Genomic DNA, 18,443 nt, shown 5'->3' with positions numbered 1-18,443 from the left:
CTGTTCTAGGAGTGAACGAGGAATGTGATTGGAAGTTGAGGCAGTTTGCTGCACGCCGGTGTACAGGTTCTGAAGCGAGACGATCTGTAAGTTCTTGTTCACCTGAGAGCAGCAGTGGCACATCCATCTTCAGACAGGTCTGTTTGTGGCTGATACGGGAGTGAACTGTGCTACAGCAGTGGCCACCTTTAGGAATTGGCCACAAACTTTCTTTCTGTTCGGTTGCCTGTGACCATGTCTGTTGGCCACTTCGCCTCCCACTGGAGGCAACTCAGGGAGGCCACAGGCTGTGCATGGTAGTGACCTTGGGCAGGGCTGACGGATGGTGTGTGGTAGTGAGGTACCTTCTCCAGGTGGCAGAGCCAGAAACCAGTCAGAAGTAACTTTAGACAACAGGATTTCTTTTAATGACAGAACCCTGGGACCTCATACAGAAACGACTACTCTAGTGAATCTGAAAACGGGCAAGATGACCCAACTACCTCAAGTCTCCTGGGGTGAGCCTTTTCTGCTGACAGTGGTTTCATATTGCCCCCTTTGCCTCTCTTGTATTTTCGTCATGGTGAAAGGGTTTTAGATTCCACCTAGATTTAGCCCAGAGATCCTTTCTGACTCAAACTGGAGACACTTGAAGCAGTTGGACCTCAGAATTAAACTCAGGAGATGCATTAACAGAGGTAAGATTAGTTTAGCTACAGTTTATTTACAAAAACGAGGCTTACTTTGGCATGCCTGATGAGTCATCACGGACCACCCCCATGAAAGGTAAAGTTTTGGTCGTCGTCTTAGCCTGAGATTTCCAAACCTCCAAATAAGAGTTACTCCATCTCCAGTCAAGTGAGCCTTCCTTGGCAAATGCCTTGAGGGCAGTAGTGGTTCTAGGTGAACAGTTCTCGGGTTTAGGGGCCCAGTTGGTCCTGCAGTGTATCCAGGAGCACAGGTCTCAAGAGGCGGTGAGGGAAGGGCAGCCAGGCTCCCCTAGGGAGCCACAGTGTCTCCCAGACTGAGGCAGGCCCAGCAGTGCTGTGGTCCCAGATGAGCCCCCAGGGATACTGAACGGTCCGGAAGGTGATGTCCAGTATGGTTTTCATTTCAGAAATGAGCCTTTCGAGGCCAGCCTAAGCTAGATGCGTGCAGACAACTCGCAAGGCCACACCCCGTAGCTGACGCATTAAGAGGACCGTACAGCAGAGGGAGCGCTTTCCTGGGTTAGGTCTCAACTTCCTAACCCGCAAGGGAGGGGGGCTCCACCCCCTCCTCCGGGACACTGAGAATTTACGGAGAAAGACCCCTTTAAAGTCCGAGCATCAAGTGATGTCCTTTTGTGGTGGGAACAGGACAGGGGGGTGTACCTGTCTCCCACTGTGGGCCTTCGGCACCTTGTTCATGTGACATATCACCTATTCAAGAAACTAACTGTAAGGGGCGTGTGTACCAGTGAGAAAATGCAGGATCCGCGGGGAAATGTTAGTACCAAACAAGTTAGTGCCTTGTAATTCAGTTATTTGAAGTGTCCAGTCTATTAGACTAAAAATTTGCTAGCTAGCCACTAAACCAAGGTTACTTCAGATGCTACCAAGGAAAATCCGCCATATTCAGGGTGCTCGTACTCTCTCTAGAGCCAGACACCTTAGTATAAATCCAGGAGGAAGACACGAGCCATGTTAAGCTGAGACCACATACAAATATGTCAATCTTCCAATTTAGCGTTAGACAAACCAAAACCCACTGCTCAGCTCCTTTTCAAAGTGCTAATTCTCATCTGCTGGCTTGGATTTGAAGACTTCCCTCCGCCCAGTTAGCCAGTGGTGGGGGAAGACCGATTTTCCAGTCACTATCTCACAGCAAGTACAAACTCAGCGCATCTGACTCCAGCAGGGGCCAGACTTTCCTGCTTCCATAGTGAGGCCCGTTACTGGGAAGACCCCACCCACGGCGCTGCAACCAACAGAGGGCACCTGAAAATATCCACAGGCCTTGACTTCCATGCCGACCCTTAAATCCAGAAAAGATCGGCATGAGCGCCTTCTAAACTGGAAACATTTCCTGCCTCTGAGTTCACAGTTTGACCGTCCCTGGCCATCTGGCAGCACACGTGTGACCTGCTGCATTCAAAAGATCATTCACGTTCCTAGGAAACCATTGGACATGCTCATGTCCCAGATTTCTCATTTGCTGCAAGATACCAAAGAGTCAAAAAAAAATTTTTTTTTTAAATCAGAACTAGGTTCAAGTTCAGCTGTGGCCACTTTTTAACTGAGATTCTAGACAAGTTCCTTAACTCCTCAGAGGTCATGCTCTGTGTCTGTGAAATGAGGCGACATCTACTTCTGGATGCTGGAGAGGACTGAAGCAGCTGGCACAGAACCTGGTCACCATGGGAAACAGTGAGTTAACCTCACTGGGAGGTCGGCAGCAGAGGCAAATCACGGCAGCATCTGAAGAAGCTGCCGTCCCTGAAGAAGGGTGCGAGAACAGACACAGACGCCCATTCATGCTGTACCCGCGGGAAGTAGGAACTGACTGGGACAATGTAAACAAAAGCAGTTAACTCTAATTTTATTTCTAAAGATCAAATTAGCTAGCGGGTAGCACTGAAAATACACTTTCACTATACAAAACAGTGTAAACTGGTTACACGTTAATAAAGAATGTAACACATGTACTTCTCTAATGAAAGAAGCTAGATGCAGCCCTTGCTATAAAAAGCTGTACATGAACAGAAATGGACATGTTTCGTCTAAGGCCCTGGCAGTTGACTACAGAATGTCAGTTCCCAATTACACGTAAACGCAGGAATAGCAACAATGTGGAAACTTACATTCATCAAATAGTAATGTGAACATTCAGAGGGGCCACTGCTCAGCACGTACCACGTTGGCCACTTGTGGACAGTGACCTAATCCAAAAAGAACGTAAGTTTCAAACCTTCAAGTAGTTTAAGTTAAAAATAGGGTGAAGGAGAAATAAGAGAACGAGATAAACATCCTCCCAAGGAGCGGTAGCAGGTGCCACGAGCAGTCTGACTTTGGCAATGAGTGATCGCAACGTGGGATGAAGCCTGACGACATGGGAGCGCACGGTCCACAGGCAGGTGGGCGCATGGCGTGGACCCGTGTTGCTGAAACTTGGGTGAATCTTCGGGTGCCCAGTTAGTAGTGAAAATAACTTTAAAAAATAGCTTCGGCCTTTGAACAGTAAGTTTCTAGTACCTCCTGTGCCTTGAAATGTCTGGGATCGAGCTTGGGATCAAGTGTCCCATGGGGCGAGCCTCAGTTCAGGACTTGAACACATGCACAGCACGCACCACATACTGGCGGCAGATGGGACACTCGCTCATGCGCTTGCCACACTTGGTGCAGGTGACCATGTGCCCGCACTCGAGCAGGACACAGTCGATGACGGCGTCCATGCAGATCCGGCACAGGCTGTCATCCTCCTCGTCCTGCAGCTGCAGCCGCTCGCCATCTGAAAGACAGCAGAGCGGGGCTGGGGAGGGGCCACCTGGCGGCTGAGCAGCATCTGCTGCATCCAGGACAAACCCAGCATCCCTGAGAGATGCTCCCACTTCTCTGCACTTAGGTCTCCTCCGCGCAGCGCGGCAGCTGTCGCGCCTGTGAACCCTGTGACATGGACGCGGGCCTCCCGTGAGTAAAAACCACTTAGGTTGCCCTGCTCATGGACCTTGGGAGTCAGAACGCCAGTGGAATGTCCACCCATCTGTGACCGAGGGCAGTTTCCATCTCCAGAACGAGCTTTATTTCCACACCTAAAGGAAGGTCAGGGTTGGGAGGAGGCATCCCCTAGCCTTGAAAGCATCTCAAGCCATCTGCTCTTGGCCACGCTGGCCCTGTTGGAGTCTAACTCAAAAGGGATCAGTCATCTAGTCTCTGGCCTAGATTTAGATTCTGAGAAAAGAAAAATGCTTATTCACTGTGGATAAGAGTATTGTGGACTGAGATTTAGCCAGAGTTGTAAACAGGTCATAGAGGGGATCAGTGGCGATCATGGATATAGTAGAAAGAACAGGAATTTAAGCTTGATGGACCAGTTAGATCCCAAATTTAAGTTTTTTCATGACAAGAGATTCCTGTAATCTGTGGCTTTGGCGCATGGTCCCCTGTAGAGCAGGAGAAAGTATGTAAGTGACAGACAAGCCCATAAGGAAGACGCTAGGGTTCCTGAATCTGGATCTTGGTCTCCTTGCCTGCATAGAAGGTTCCTTTCAACTCTTTAAATACGTCTGAGCATAAAGCAGAGGGGCCAGAGTATGTCGAGGCTAAAATGACTCTCCCCTTACTGCCAGGATGTGATTTCTCAGTTAATCTGGAACCTCTGAGGATTGAGAATTCCTTTATCTGCTACTGTGGCATCATATGAGAAACAGGTGTGCCAGGATACCTCTGCATACTCTATCCACAGAAAGCTGGTATTATAAACAGCTTTTAAAAAAACCCAAGATGGATCCTCCCTGGTGGCGCAAGGAAGGGGTTAAGCACCACACTATGAGGCAATCTGAAGCTTCTGCAACACGAGTTCTATCCCCGGCGGCTAGGGAGCAACCCACATGGCGCAGCAGACCTCCTGTCTTGCCCGCTGCTCCCCTCAGTAGTGTATTTCGTCAGTCTGCCTGTTCTGTTCCCCGTTCTGTCTCTGGTGAGTCCTCTCACCCCCCACATCTCTGGCCTATGCCCCAGCTCTTGTATGCATAAATAAATAAATCTTAAAAATAAAAAAAAACCCAAGATGATAAAAGCTAATCATGAGAGTATTGTTGAAGTCTAGATAGGAACATAAGATTGACATAAGTTGACTTGAACATCACTGAATTTTTTTCCCCTTGCCTATAAATGCTCTGTAGCTTGGCCCTATTACCAGGGAGGATTTCTGTTCCATGCTTCATCAAAACAGGTCAGAAGTTCTTGGCCTCAGCTTTTAGAGACATGCACAAAAACCTGCTAATACTTGGTGCTAAGAACTGCTTAACACTTTGGCTCTACAGAATTCCCCCTCACTATTGGGTTATCTCAATTGTAGCCTTTAAACTCTAAACATTTTTATAGAGACAAGGAATTGCATTTGAGTTCTTAAAAGTCTAGGAAAGGAGACTATAGGGAAGGGAAAAGAAAAGACCTACATGACTTTTGGTTTTCTTCGTTCTCTTTGTATAACCGGTTTACTTTCTCTACCAGCTCCCATTTTTCACAACAGCCAGAATAGTTGACAAAATTCCGTGCCAGGATTTCCTTCAGCTGGCGCACACTCATCCCTTCCACATCTTCAAGACTTGACAGGTCAGACAGTGAAGCTCTCACTCTCTTCTTAGAAAGGCCAGGCATCTGCAATCAGAGCTTGGATTACCTCCTCCTTCCAGTCCAGACCTGCCACTGCCAGGGCAGCGCATGCTCTCCACCCCTCTGGCCCTCACAGGCTTCTCAGCAGTCCTGGAGTGCTTTATATGTTGTTCTACATTTGAGCACAAAAAGCCTTCCTGTGCTAATCGGGCCAAGTCCACACAGGCGTTTTCCCTCCCTGACAGACTGGATGTCAGGGAACCCAAATTTTACACAAGATCTCACCTGATCCTCCAAGTTTTCTTCATCATCTTCTTCATCATCGTCCTCGTCCTCATCCTCGTCCTCTTCTGTGTTTGCTGAAGCTATTTCACTTTGTACCTAAACACACAATGGATCTGCTTAGGTCAGAAATCACCTTAACAGTAACCACCCATATTTATCACTGGAGAAAAAAATCTTTTCATAGATCCTCCCCAAGAGGGACTCCCCCAACACCCACCATATTCCATGTCTTGGACCCTGAATGCTGCTGCCCCTCCCAAAAGTATATGATAAACAATTTACCTTCCATAAAGTTAACTCAAAAGGTGTATTCCTATGTTGGTCTGAATTTTAAGCAAAGTACCATCATGGAATGCCAAAAGTCACAAGCATATGAAATGGTATCACGTCACTCTCAGAGGATCTACAAATGACTGCTTTAACGGGAGCTTCTAAGGTACAGAGATGAAAGCTTGACTAAGATCAGCCCAGGTGTCAGACATTCAATTTGAAAGATCTCAGTACTACTACATCACATTTAGACATCCTAATTCCACACACACAAGTGTTTTCTGGGTTCACTGGCGGCTATTACTAGTTCTAGGTGTTAGAAATTTATTGACAATCTGATACCTTTTTTTGTTTTTTTAAGGAAAATGAGAAAATCTCTTCATTTTAAATCATGTTCCTCCTATATCTTTCTCTCCTGACTATTTTGGCCACTGATGTACAGTAGTCTCCTTGTAACTTGAAAGTTTCACCACTATGGCCACTGCTCACGAGCTCCATATTGTAAAGCCCAAAGACCCTCTCCCAGCTGGTGTCGTATAACCAAAAGTGAACAAGCATAAAAGTCAGGTATGTTTTATGTTTGCATCATAATTATGCCAGCCCCTATTTGGAAAATTAGTAAAACTCTTAGCTTGGGCTTTATTTATGACTATTAGAGCAACTAAACCCGATTTCCCTCTATTTTTAAGAGCCCCTTTCCTCAAATTTAAATATGGAGAAAATTGTTCAAAACAATTTTTCTAGCCTCTTAAGTCATTCATAAATACCAGGCTTTACATATTATTCAGTCAGGATGACCAAAGACCTCATTGGGACAATATTCTGTAAAGGCATTTTTCTGAAATTAATAAATAACCATATTCTTTCACTGATTCAGATGGTGGTTCCGCTCTACCTAAATTACAACAATTTTACAGTAGCATTAGGTTAACTCGTACTGTGATTTTCATGGTCACTGATACTCGGTATTACTGCAGATGACACAGTATAAAGTTTATATGCTACTTTTCACAGTCATTATTTTAACAATATTTAACTGTACGATACTGAAACTAAGGCTGGTGAGCTATTTTGGGGCTCCTCACACAGCTGACTTTGGGGTCACCTAGCACCTGAGCACTGAGACATCAGGAGAGCCTACAAGCTCTGAGTTCAGCAGGGTATGGCGTCTGCTCCTGCAAGGAGTCAACAGGCCCTGAAGGCCCCATCATACCTGGCCAAGAGCAGGCAAACCAGGCCCTCAGGGGAAGTGGCCCTCGTACCTGTGCCAGCGTTCCAGATCCTAAGGTCCGGGCTCCACCCATAAGCTCTCCCTGAAACGAAGACATGGTAGCAGAGGGGGCTGTGTAGTTTGAAAAAAATGAATGTGTAAAAAAGCTAGACGTTTGGGACCTCGAGGAATTCAGACTGCTTGTGTCCATGTCATCCTCAGAACCCAGCCCATGGTGGCACAATACTAGGTCTACCAAGTCTTCTTTCTCTCGACAGGTATCAATTGGTATGTTTCTGAGAATGAGATACTGACGTAGATCCTTCACTTTCAGTCGCATTAACTGGGGGCGCTGAAAGGCCGTCTCTTGCAGTAAGTGACAAGTGGAACATCTGCGGAGATTTTCTTGTAAGACCGAACAAACGGAGCAAAAATCCTTCTTGCAGTCACAGCATACATGCTGAAGAAAAAGTAATGAAGCATTTACCGATAGCCATATACAGACCACGGTGAAAACACTGGTTTTCTTTTTTACCTTCTACTAAAATTCAATTTAAGTCCCCCAGGCACCAGACTATTCTCACAGGCATTGTCACATCCCAGAAACCATGAAAATCAAAAGTCAGTGCCAAGGCAGTTTGGATTCACAGAAGTGCAAATATAGTCCTTTAAGAAAAGCAAACACTCTTGTGTTAATGAATTAAAACCTTCCCACCCCTTGTTCAGCAAACATGTAATTAGCTGAACAGAGCTGATTGAACCACATGCAGCAGAAGGCACCACCACCCGGCTCTTCCTGCTCTTTTCCTATGTGAACAATGTCCCCATTTAATGGTGGGGAGGAAAAGCATAACTCAAAGAAAAGCTACTGATCTTTCAAGGTCCATCCAAGCCCACAGAGGAGCCAACCCTTACAGTAACCCTTGCCTTAAGAGCCTCCATCAAAAGCTTAACCCCATTCCACTAGCAAAATTTAAAGAGGTCATTTCTGCTTATTTCATTGTTCCACAAGCTAATACCTTGTTCCTTAAGTATTTCAAAGGCCTGATTTGATGATCAAAAACTAAGATGGCCTCAAATATGATGGCGCTCAGAACGGCAATCTGTCCTAGAGAAAACTTTTAGCTCAAGTGTTTCATGTTGAATCCCCACACATTAATTATCTTAACTGCACTCATCCTCACTTGAATTAAAAATATTGGTAGGGATACATTTTTTTGAACTTGAGGCCAGAGTTGCAGCAAATCATCTTGAATAAAACTCTAGACTAATTAAATCTCTTGCTTCAAGACCTCAGCATCACCAGAGAATGAAAGGTGGTCAGAGCTAAGGAGAAAGTGCTTTGCACCCTGAGAGTCAGTGTCTAGTCAGAAAGCCAGCAGTGTTTCTGCATGGGGAATGGCTAACGGACTAGATTTTTTGGTAATTTTTTAAAAAGAAATGAAGATTCATTAGAATTCAAAATAATAGTCACAAATTCATGGGTGTCTTTTGTATGCGATGTTTCATCCAACTCACCTTTTTTCTAAAGACTGAAAATGAAAGTCCACAGGCTTTGCAGACTATATTGGGCCCTTCTGTAGGTGCTGGTGGGTACGTGGAAAAGTCAGAGTTTGGTGTAAATCTGAATGGCCCAGTGCCTCCTGCAAATCCTGACTGCTGGCCCCTGACAGCTCCGGTTCCCATGACTTCATTCAGCAGCCCACAGCATGAAGCCCACATAGATGTGGCACCCGCCTGGGAAAACACAAGAACCACAGTGTAAAGAGAAAGGAGACGCTGGGCTCTGGGATCCTCAGGGACCGCCATCTTGGAGAGGTAACTTTGCCCTAAAAAATTTGGAGATTATTCCTTTTTGCATCAAAATCTGAAGCTATTTGGAAAGAAGAATATTTGGCAATGGGGATACTTGTTGTTAAAAAGGAAAAGGTACAACGATCCCAATTTAAGTTACACGAGCACATGGATGGGGGAAATGAACAGAAGCATGTCTGCAATATGCATGCAATATGCTTACACCCAAAAAGTGTTCCTAGCTTACCTGAAATCCTGATGTAATGGCGTCCTAAATACTCTCCATCTGGCAACCTTATACTGGTAGCTACGGGACTGGCACAGCTCTATAGGCTGAGGCAGATTTTTCCAAATATCACTTAGCAGAAAGAATATGAATTTAAATTACTTAATTTCATCACACTTCTTTCCTCTGTAGCTGGGTATAATAAACTACAGCATACATTAATTAAAATAATTTTTTTTTTTATAGAGGCATGTTTTTTATTTATTTATTTGTTTGTTTGTTTGGTTTATACATGCACTGAGTACAGTCAGAAGCGCGGGAGGGTGAGAGAATTCACCAGAGCCAGAGCGGGGAGCAGAGCAGGCAGAAGTACACTGCTGAGGGGAGCAGCGGGCGGCAGGAGAGATCTGCGCGCCATGTGGGACCCTCCCTCCGGTGGCCGGGGAGCAGCCGGGGATCGAACCGGTGCCGCAGAGGCTGCGGGCAGCTTCGCAACCCAGCGCTCAACCGCTGCACCACCGGGGAGGCCCTAAAATAAAATTTTAATGACTAGAAAAACATCAAAATGTCAACTAAAGTGCTCTCTAGATTGCTCATGTAATTTATTTTCGTTTCCCTCTACTTTCTAAATTCTTTATAAAGAATACATTTTAAAAAAATATTTACATGACAGTAAGGAAAATGCATTTAAAAAGCAGTTATCCTACCTTTTCAAATTGAAGATTTTTTTTCCCCCTCATCTCTTCCATGAACCACAATTGCTATCACTATACCTTCCTCTAGGAACCTGTTCCTTTCTTTACTGCAGATCTCAGAAACCTGATAACCAAGCGTATCGTCGGCATATATAGAAGAATATTTTCAGAGAGGACCCCAGGCATTCCCCCATGCTAAAAGTATAAAAACTGTTTGGAACCAGTCGGCTCCTTCTCCTTTGTTCTAATTCTTACACATATGCTGGCTAATGCACAGATAATGTGCTATCTAATGGCAGTCCAGGTAGGTGAGTTGTAGGCTAAAGTGCAACATATGACAATCACAGTTTCACTTTCTACTATCTGTCACTGTTTCTCTTACATGTACTGTTTTTCTAATGGGCTTTTTAAGACAATGTCTGTAATGACCTTAAAAGGCTATCTGGAATCATAGAAGGATCATGCTATGCGTGCTGCTACCCAGAAAGAATATGCTATGTTAAATGTGAGGAAAAGAGAAGGTAAAGCAGTAAGAAACCGTAATACAAGGTTCAAACCGTCTTTAAGTGTTGGTCAGGGTCCCTGACTTAAGTATTATATGGCTTTACAACCTGTAATTCTCAAGAAATAGTGATGCCCATAAAAGTCAGATTACTAATAATCTATACCTTTTAATATATACCTCAGACTCTACAGCCGTGGTTTAAAAGCATGAAAATCCAGCTTTACTAAGTTCTTTTAAAATGCTCTTTCAGTGTAGTACTCAACTGTAGCCCTTTATCAGTGAACTTTCTTTAAAACAACCGAAAAGGTTTTTAAAAATTTAATTTGGGGAGAAGAATACCTCAATTGCAGAAAGTACCACTGGGATTAATTTTTCTTCATTCTATGAGTTTAAAGAATTGAAGTTTTTGAGTTTTAGCTTCCTGCTGACCTAACTACTAAACAAACAACTGTTAGTTTTTAATCCCCCTTCTGATCCCTGGGTGATGTCTCCCCAACTAGTCTGTAAAGTTCCTTGTGAACAGAACCTCTCTTTCTTCCACAGCATCTAGTTCCACTGTCATGATCGGTAAGTAAATAACTATATAAAACGTTTACCTCTTTAAAGGTAATGGAACATTATTGTGTGCTGGCTAGAAAGATCAAATTGTGTCTTGTTCAAAAAGGTAGAGTCTGACTTAGCAGGCCCAAAACCACGCTTTTAAAAACAAAACTGTCCCACATATTGTTCTACAAAGATCAGTCGTACAATGAGAATTAAGAATACAAATTTTCAAGTGATGTTCATGAGAGTGATCATTAAAATTCTGGGCTGAAAATATTCACAGATTTGGTGTGTTTATTTTTGGAAAACAGGTGGAATCTCTATACAGACATCAATATTGGAGGAAAACAATTTTATCCCATTTCTCCTATTTCTATAAAGAGGAGGGAATTTCCTCTTCACTCCCCAGAAGGGACAATAATCTCCCAATAAGAGAATAATGTCCCAGTAAAAGAATACTCAGCATCATGTTGACAGGTAAGCTACCGGTGTATACTTTCATCCTCTGGGAGTAGTACTGCAACACTCCAGCCTTACTGAAAGTTAAGAATTTAAAACAGTGGACTCCCCAGCCAGAAGTTTTACCCGAAGTGCCTTCCCCATTCAGCATACTTAAACAATTTCCTCTACTTTAAGTCCCGTGTTTGCTGGCACCCCAGAGCTGACATGAAGATGATGTCTTTAGCAATTCTACTTCTCCAGCTTCCTTGGAGCAGGTATTTTTAGTTCTGTACCACAGCAGCTGCTGTCACTGCCTCAAATTAAGGAACTGCTTGAGCTGTGAAACCAGCTCTCGAGACAGTGGTTAGAGTCAACAAGGAAGCCTTAAATACTGATGCCTGGGTCCCAGTCCCAGAGATTCCGACTTAACTGGCTTAGGGTACAATGATCTGAGCATCAAAAAAGTCAGTTCCCCAGTACAGCTGAAGTTAAAAGGCTAACACCTCCTCAGTCTAGGAGATGTCCCCTTCCTGCTAAGATAGTTTAAATTGGAGAACCACTCTCAGCAGATTACTGAAGGGATGGGGCTGTGGATACTTCTGCAGCCTCTGGAGTTCTAGGACACTTGTTCCTCCTGAGCAGTCTACGTGCCCGCGGCTTGCTGCAGTAGTGGGATATGCCTCGAGTCTTTGCTTCTCCTGATCCTTTCAGTAAGCCTGGGCTGAGTTCTTAACAGTTACATCTGATTCTTAGTCTTTTTCCTTTTACCACATGTTGGCCTGGCACTTTTGTTGGAATTTGATGCCTTAGTTTTATTTGCTCTTTGGTTTTAGTCTTTTATATCCTAACTTTCTGTTTTCTTGTGTGAAATCTCCAAATGTAGGAGAAAGACAGTGGTTTCTAGGTCTGTCAAAAACAGCCATTGTTCAAACTACTTTTTGTCCTTCTTAACCTCCAAATTGAAGAATCCACACAGAAGATGAAGTCTCCCAGGCTTGAACTCCATCTCCCTACCTCTATTTTATTGTTTCATCTTCACGCACATTCCCTCAAAGTCCCAATTTCATATATTTCTTCTGCGTGTCCCTTCAGGATGCAGGAATCCCTACCAAACAAATGTTACCTTGACACTCACCTAATAATGCTTGAAGTGTCCTATACAGATCTTTCCCCACCTCAGATCTGTTCAAATTTTCTGTTGCGACTTATCATAATAGTCCCAATTTTCAAGCAAAAAAATCTATGAAAGCAATTAGGGAACTGTTTAAGAGAACATTTTTCCAAGTTTATTGAATCTGTGCTCTTGAAGTATGTGTGTGGGGGTGGCAGGTCAGGAACAAGCCAATTTGTTCTCAGAACTCGTCTCTGCCCCTGTTACATTTCCTCGTAGTCCAGTTACTATATCTGACAGGGTAATCAAAAAGCTTCCCCTTTTTTTTTGTACGCTTCCTTTAAAGGTTTTACAGACCTTATAAGTTCATGTTCTTCTTTGTCTTCCTTACTCTTAATATCTTCCACCAGCTTCATGAGTCTTCATTCCCTTATTTTTCTTTGATTCACTCTTCGCTCATGTTTTGGTAGCAAACCATTCCACTTCCTCCTAGATTTTCTGAACAAACCCAGTTCCTAGACAGATATACACAAGGGACAGCCCATTGGCTTTTGGATTTTCAGTAAATTCATAGAGTTGTGGTTCTGCCTCAATCCAAAGAGGCTTATTTCTTATATAAGATCACCATCCATCTTTTATTTGCTCATAACAAAGTCTACTACTCTGCTGTGAGTGAACCCAAAGTCTGGATCTTGGAAAACTAAAGCTACAATGTGGGCTTCCATTGTTAGCAATTCTGAATCCTACTTGGGATTGGGGCCACCCAAGAGTTAGAACAATAATAACCTGCAAAAATGGCTTCATTTCTCTTCTGGACCATTAAGGTAGTCCACAACAACATAGAAAATAACTGAGGCAACTGAGGCAACTATCCACCTGGCACAAAACTCTAAGCTCATGGAATTGAGCTATGTTTGCAGATTATTTTTATGTTTACTGAAAATAAATGACATTTTCTTGATAATCTAATCCCTTGTCCACATCCCTTCACAGGAAAGCTACTCCTGAATGCCAGCCGTGGGTCACAGTCTGCCTGGCTTGCGTCAGTTTAGAAAAAGCCAGGTAACATATTAAAAACTTTTATGGCCCACAGTAAGAAATTAAGTTCTAATGCCTTTTGTCTGGACTGCTCCAGACACCTAGATCTCATGTTATTCTGGTATCCAATACCAGCTCTTGTCATTTTTTCAAAGCCAACACACCAAGATTTTACTCTCCCCCGCCCCCCGCTTCCAATTAAGAAATAAGTCAAACACAAATTCAAGTGTTTGGTGTTTTACTGCTAATGCCAGTTGGGGAACATGACTTTACAGTTCTACCAAGTTACCAGCACACTGAGCTGACCAAACTGCAGCTCTTTTCTTGTAGTTGAGTAAAGACCTAAATGCTACCTTCTCCTCTCCCCCATAGGAAGAATCTGAGGTTTCAGAAAGTACTAAGCTAAGATAGTTCCTCTCTGAAATTCACCAACAAAAAAGTTTCTCTTCTTTCTCTGGTAGCAGAAAGTGTTCCTTCTATATTATTCCTTCCTAAAGAATGATTTAGAAATTCCCTTTTCTAGAAGCATAAAGGGGGTGGGGAGAATCTTACCTACAAATCTAACCAATTTGCATGAGAGTAGAACTGACAGTTTCCAGTGCTTTGACACTCATTTCCACTATAGACCACCAATCTAAACACACTCTCTTAGGTTCCTCAATCAGAGCCACACATTATAATCCCAATCTGAATCATCACTTCAGTCAATAAAAGAACAAGGAGATGTGTTCAGTTTCTCTGCAAGTGGCTCAACCTCCCAGAGTGCCAGATTGCAAATGGCCTCAAGATTCAGCTGTCTTTGATCGTGTGGGGGTGGTCTAATATGCTTTTAGAAATCTCTGTAGGGGGAAAATACTTCTAAAATGCTCAACTTAAAGAGCTAACAAAAAGCATACAACAAATTTTGATTCCTATTCTAAACTATGTTAGGATGTGACCCTTTTAAGGATTCCAGCAAATGTAATTGTAACCAGGAAGATGAATGAAGAATAAAGGTTACAGTGGTTTCCATGAAGATTAAAAGACAGCCAAAAGAGAAATAGAGAAAGAGAAAAAAGTTGATAGGTGAAGTCAGCAAAAAAACGAAACTATCATTTGCATTTGCTTTTCATTAAACTAGATGAACAGCAGTAAGAGTTCTAAGAGTTGCTAGCCACAACTCTAAATATGGAAATATTTTAAAGTTATTTTAAGACTAAACCTAGAAGTTACAAATTCAAGAACATTAATTTTCTTGGATGTTGTAAGAAGCTGCAAGGACCAGGCAGCGATCCATTCAGTTCTTCCACCAAAGAAAGGTTTCTCAGAGAACTCAACCAGCACAGGCTTTGTTTTAAACTCCAAACAACTTTCAGTTTGCTAAAATTCAAAGTCTTTGTGTCAAAATGAAAACATCTTTCAAATCTTAGCCCCAGTGATAAAAGAGTTTTACAGTTGAAATTTCAACTACTTAAATTTTCCTACAGAGCTTAAAACAAAGCAGAAAAAACAGTTGAGAAACTAAGCAAAAAACCTTTCCCTAATTTAAAGCCACTTGAAAAATATGCTCCTCTCATTGAAATTGCTGCTTCAACTGAAATACATGAGGAATTCTACTTCCTTAATGGCCAAATATAGACTATATACCACAAAAGAGAAAATTTTACAACCTAAATTCTTCCTCATACCATTTGGACATTAAGCAGGCTGCAAAAACCAAATTCTGATCTTAAAAATTATTAACATTTTGAGCCTCCCCGGTGGTGCAGTGGTTGAGCGCAGGGTTGCGAAGCTGCCCGCAGTCTCTGCAGCGCCAGTTCAATCCCCAGCCGCCAGGCGAGTCCCACATGGCAGGCAGACCTCTCCTGCCACCCACTGCTCCCCTCAGCAGTGTACTTCGTCAGTCTGCCTGCTCTGCTCTCCCCTCTGGCGCTGGTGAATTCTCTCACTCTCCTGCGCTTCTGACTGTACCCAGTGCTTGTATAAATAAATAAATCTTTAAAAAAAAATTATTAACATTTTTAGGCAAGACATTTGCCCAAATTGATTGATTTTTGCAATAACATGTGCTGGAGATCATAAATGTCACCTTCCCCATGTTTGGTCTTTTTTTTTTTAAGTCTACTTAATCTTTTCAGAGAAAAAGAAAAAGGAAACTACTCAGTTGATTACTTTTTCTTTGACATCATTTTGATGAACACTAGTATAATTATGGGTGAGATCAATATAAATATGGAAAAACAGGAAGATTAAATTAAATTAACATAGACCACCAATTTAGATTTTTAAAATACCCTTATATAGTCAGTCAGATGCTACTGTAAGGTTAAACAGATACTTGAGTCTTTGAGCGGTAAAGCCTATTTCAAATACATCTGTTTCCAAGCAAATAAATTAAAGGGGGAAAAGTAAATACCCAGCGCACATATATTCCAAAAATCAGCTGTTCCTGGGTTTGGGTGAAGATGCACTTCATCTGATCATTTAGCTTTTAAAGTAATTTTTATTCCCTGAAGGAAGTACTTACTTACATGAACATTCACGTTAGAATTTCATGACATTAGCAATCACCCACCCTGCCCAGAAATGTCAAGATGAACATACACGAGTACAATACAAAACAAAGAAATAATAAAGACCTAAATCCTAAATTTTGTGAATTGTTTTCACAAAAGCAGAAATGAAAAGCAATGTCTTCATGACTGTCATCCTGCTCGGATGGATGTCTATTTGGGCCTGCATTTTGCTTCACAAAATACATTTTTCCCCTGCATTTCCAACAGCCACCAAACTTAAGTTTCTAAAATTTCAACTCAGAATCTCCTACTTAAAAACACTCTGTTTTTAAAGAACTTGATTAAAAGACAAACCTGGTCTGTCCCTAATTCACTACTTCCACATTTAATTGCTTACTCGTTCCATTTCTGTCTTCCCTATACTCTTAAGACGGGCCACAAGTTTGATACTGGCATTCTTTTGAGTCATTTTATGCAATTACTCAACACTTTGTTTTGTATCTTAACAAAGCAAGGTGAGGGTTTTCAGGAAATAATGCAACTTTTATTGAATCGGCATGCTAAGTTGAAATACTGTTTATAACTAAAACGGGAAGTTAAAAAAATGACCTCTTACAATATCACATCAAAGAACATCTCAAAAGTTACCTATTCCAAAAAATGATGCTTCCTGCACCCAGAAATACACTTTCTTGCTCCTGGGTTTGTTTTTTGTTGTGGTTGTTTGTTTGTTTGATACCTCCCATCACATTCTACCTTGTCTTGTCTCTTTCCACTGGCGGGATTGTCCTTTCCAGGGCGGGATTGTATTTTCAATGTCTTCTATTCAGGATGTCTCCCTCTCAGCTAACACATAGAAAACGTTCAACAAGACATTTGCTGGATTTCTCTAGTCACTTGACACTCCCGCTCACTCTTCCACAGTGCATCCTTGAGGCTTTGTAAAGGTAAGACAGTTCACTCTCACTGTCCTTGCTGATCAAACACCTCGCTTCATGGAGATTAATGGAATCATCAACGTCTCAGAGGCTATCACCTGACTCACCCCCACTTGCTCTGAGTTGAGCAAATGAATCTATAGCCGAACTGACTGCTGTGCACGGAGCTCTCTGGAACTCTGAGATCAAGTGGAGATAATCAGCTCCCCAAAGTAGGCCAGAATCCCCCCTTCCCCCTCTGCTCAAACTTCTCACTCAGGGTTGCTCCCACGCTCTCACACCCACCTTGAAGAACTCAAGCTGTCAAATTACTTGCTGCGTACCTAGTGACGACGGAGTCGCATCCACTTTGCCAGCGCCCTGGGTCACGGCCCCAGTGTCAAGCCCACGAAGACGTCCTTGGGGTGGGGCCCCCGCCCCGCGGCACTCCTAACCCGGGAACCCGGCCCCAGCCTCGCGACTCCCGCGCCGCCGCTTTCCCCGCCGCCCCGCAGCTCCCCTCCTGCGACAGTCCCGTGGTGCTCCCGACATCTGGGTTACCTCAAGGACTCGGGGCGGGAGAGGCGCGCCGCAGGCCGAGGAGGGCGCCGCGGGCTGAGGCGAGCTCGAGGGGACCCGCCTCAGCGCCCGAGCCAGCGGGCAGGGCCCGGCGCGGCCAGGGGCCCGGCAGCCGTGGGCGCGGGGGCGCCGGCCCCGGCCCCTTCCTCGGCCGGCGGCCGGGAGCGCCGGGCGGGCTGCAGCGGTCCGGGGCCCAGCGCTCCACCCGGGCCGGCCAGGGCCCCCGGCGCCGGCCGGGACCCCCTCCGCGGAGCTCTCCGAGGTGCCGGCGGGGAGACCGCTGAGGAGAAAAGAAGCCACACCGGGCGCCGCGGCCAAACGGGAGCGGGGAGGGGGGACCGCCCCGCTCCGCCGTCCCCTCACCTTCATGGCCGCGACCGCCGCGTCTCGGTCGGCTGCGCCGGGGAACTCTGCACCATAGCAGCTCCTCGCTCGGCCGCCCTCCTGCCTCTGGGCGGCGATTACGGCGCCTCGCTAAGAGACCGAGCGTCCGGACGTAAGGGGCGTGGTCACGCCCGTCGCGCGCCCCCAGGAAGAGGGCCGAGCGGCGGCCGAGACCACCAATCCGGGGCCGACGCTCGGGGGGCCGGTCACCAGAGCCAATGAGGTGCGCGAGGGGGCGGGGCCTGCGCTCCGTCCCGGGGGCGAGGGCGGACTCCAACCGCCGCGAGCGGAGAGGGGCGTGTCGGGGCGTGACCCGGGGCGTTGGCTGAGGCTCCCCTCGGTCGGGTCGCGGAAATGGGAGTCGCGGCCTGGCGGCTGGGGCGGGTGGTGGGCGCCCGGGCGGAGGGGCGGGCGGGGCGTGGTGAACTTGCGGACGCCGGCCGGCGTGAAGGCTTCTGTTGTGAGCGCCGGCGCTGGGCCTCGGAGCCGCGGCTCGGCCCCTCACGCCGGGGGAGCGCCCCGGGCGGGCGGGCGGGCGTCGGCCTGGGGGGGCCCCGGCTTCGCAAAGCCCCGCTGCTGCTGTGGAGCTTCGTTAAAAATAGCCGAATTCTGGCGCGATGAGCGGTTCCGAGAAGCCCCTGGAGCTGGCCCTTTGT

General features: G+C 45.1%; 2 protein-coding genes across 9 annotated transcripts in view; one reads left to right on the top strand and one right to left on the bottom strand.

Annotated features, from left to right (window-relative positions):
- Positions 1–6,640, top strand: part of KDM2B (lysine demethylase 2B) — a 108,084-nt gene extending 101,444 nt beyond the window's left edge. The window contains exons 24-26 of one of the 6 annotated variants that reach the window (XR_008551891.1): positions 10–86; positions 415–497; positions 6,292–6,640. The gene's annotated coding sequence lies outside the window, so the exon portion shown is untranslated. The other 5 variants (XR_008551889.1, XM_054695366.1, XM_054695367.1 and 2 more) reach the window with 5 other exon arrangements.
- On the bottom strand, positions 403–17,887 carry RNF34 (ring finger protein 34). Of its 3 annotated transcripts, XM_037511224.2 has the most exons (7): positions 17,767–17,887; positions 9,101–9,211; positions 8,578–8,796; positions 7,112–7,519; positions 5,580–5,675; positions 5,138–5,339; positions 403–3,468 (listed from the first exon to the last, which is right to left on the bottom strand). In XM_037511224.2, the coding sequence occupies exons 3-7, from the start codon at positions 8,779–8,781 to the stop codon at positions 3,278–3,280; spliced, it is 1,101 nt and encodes a 366-aa protein (XP_037367121.1). In that variant the 5' UTR covers positions 8,782–8,796; positions 9,101–9,211; positions 17,767–17,887; the 3' UTR covers positions 403–3,277. The 3 variants fall into 3 exon arrangements, with proteins under 3 accessions (XP_037367121.1, XP_037367119.1, XP_037367122.1); XM_037511222.2 differs by lacking the exon at positions 9,101–9,211; XM_037511225.2 differs by lacking the exons at positions 9,101–9,211; positions 17,767–17,887 and adding an exon at positions 12,732–12,889.
- Between the last annotated feature and the right edge of the window lie 556 nt (positions 17,888–18,443).

The sequence above is a fragment of the Talpa occidentalis genome, unplaced genomic scaffold (genome assembly GCF_014898055.3).
Source record: "Talpa occidentalis isolate TD23 unplaced genomic scaffold, MPIMG_talOcc4v2.1 talOcc4.14, whole genome shotgun sequence".
Taxonomy (NCBI): Eukaryota; Metazoa; Chordata; class Mammalia; order Eulipotyphla; family Talpidae; genus Talpa; species Talpa occidentalis.
This window is presented reverse-complemented; position numbering and strand designations above follow the sequence as displayed.

What these genes read in the sequence shown, in the direction of transcription:
- RNF34 (XM_037511222.2), bottom strand. An exon ending in GATCTGGAACGCTGGCACAG is followed by an intron (nt 5,676 to 7,111) that starts GTACGAGGGCCA and finishes TTGTGTGTTTAG; the next exon opens with GTACAAAGTGAAATAGCTTC. An exon ending in AAGAAAACTTGGAGGATCAG is followed by an intron (nt 5,340 to 5,579) that starts GTGAGATCTTGT and finishes CTCTGATTGCAG; the next exon opens with ATGCCTGGCCTTTCTAAGAA.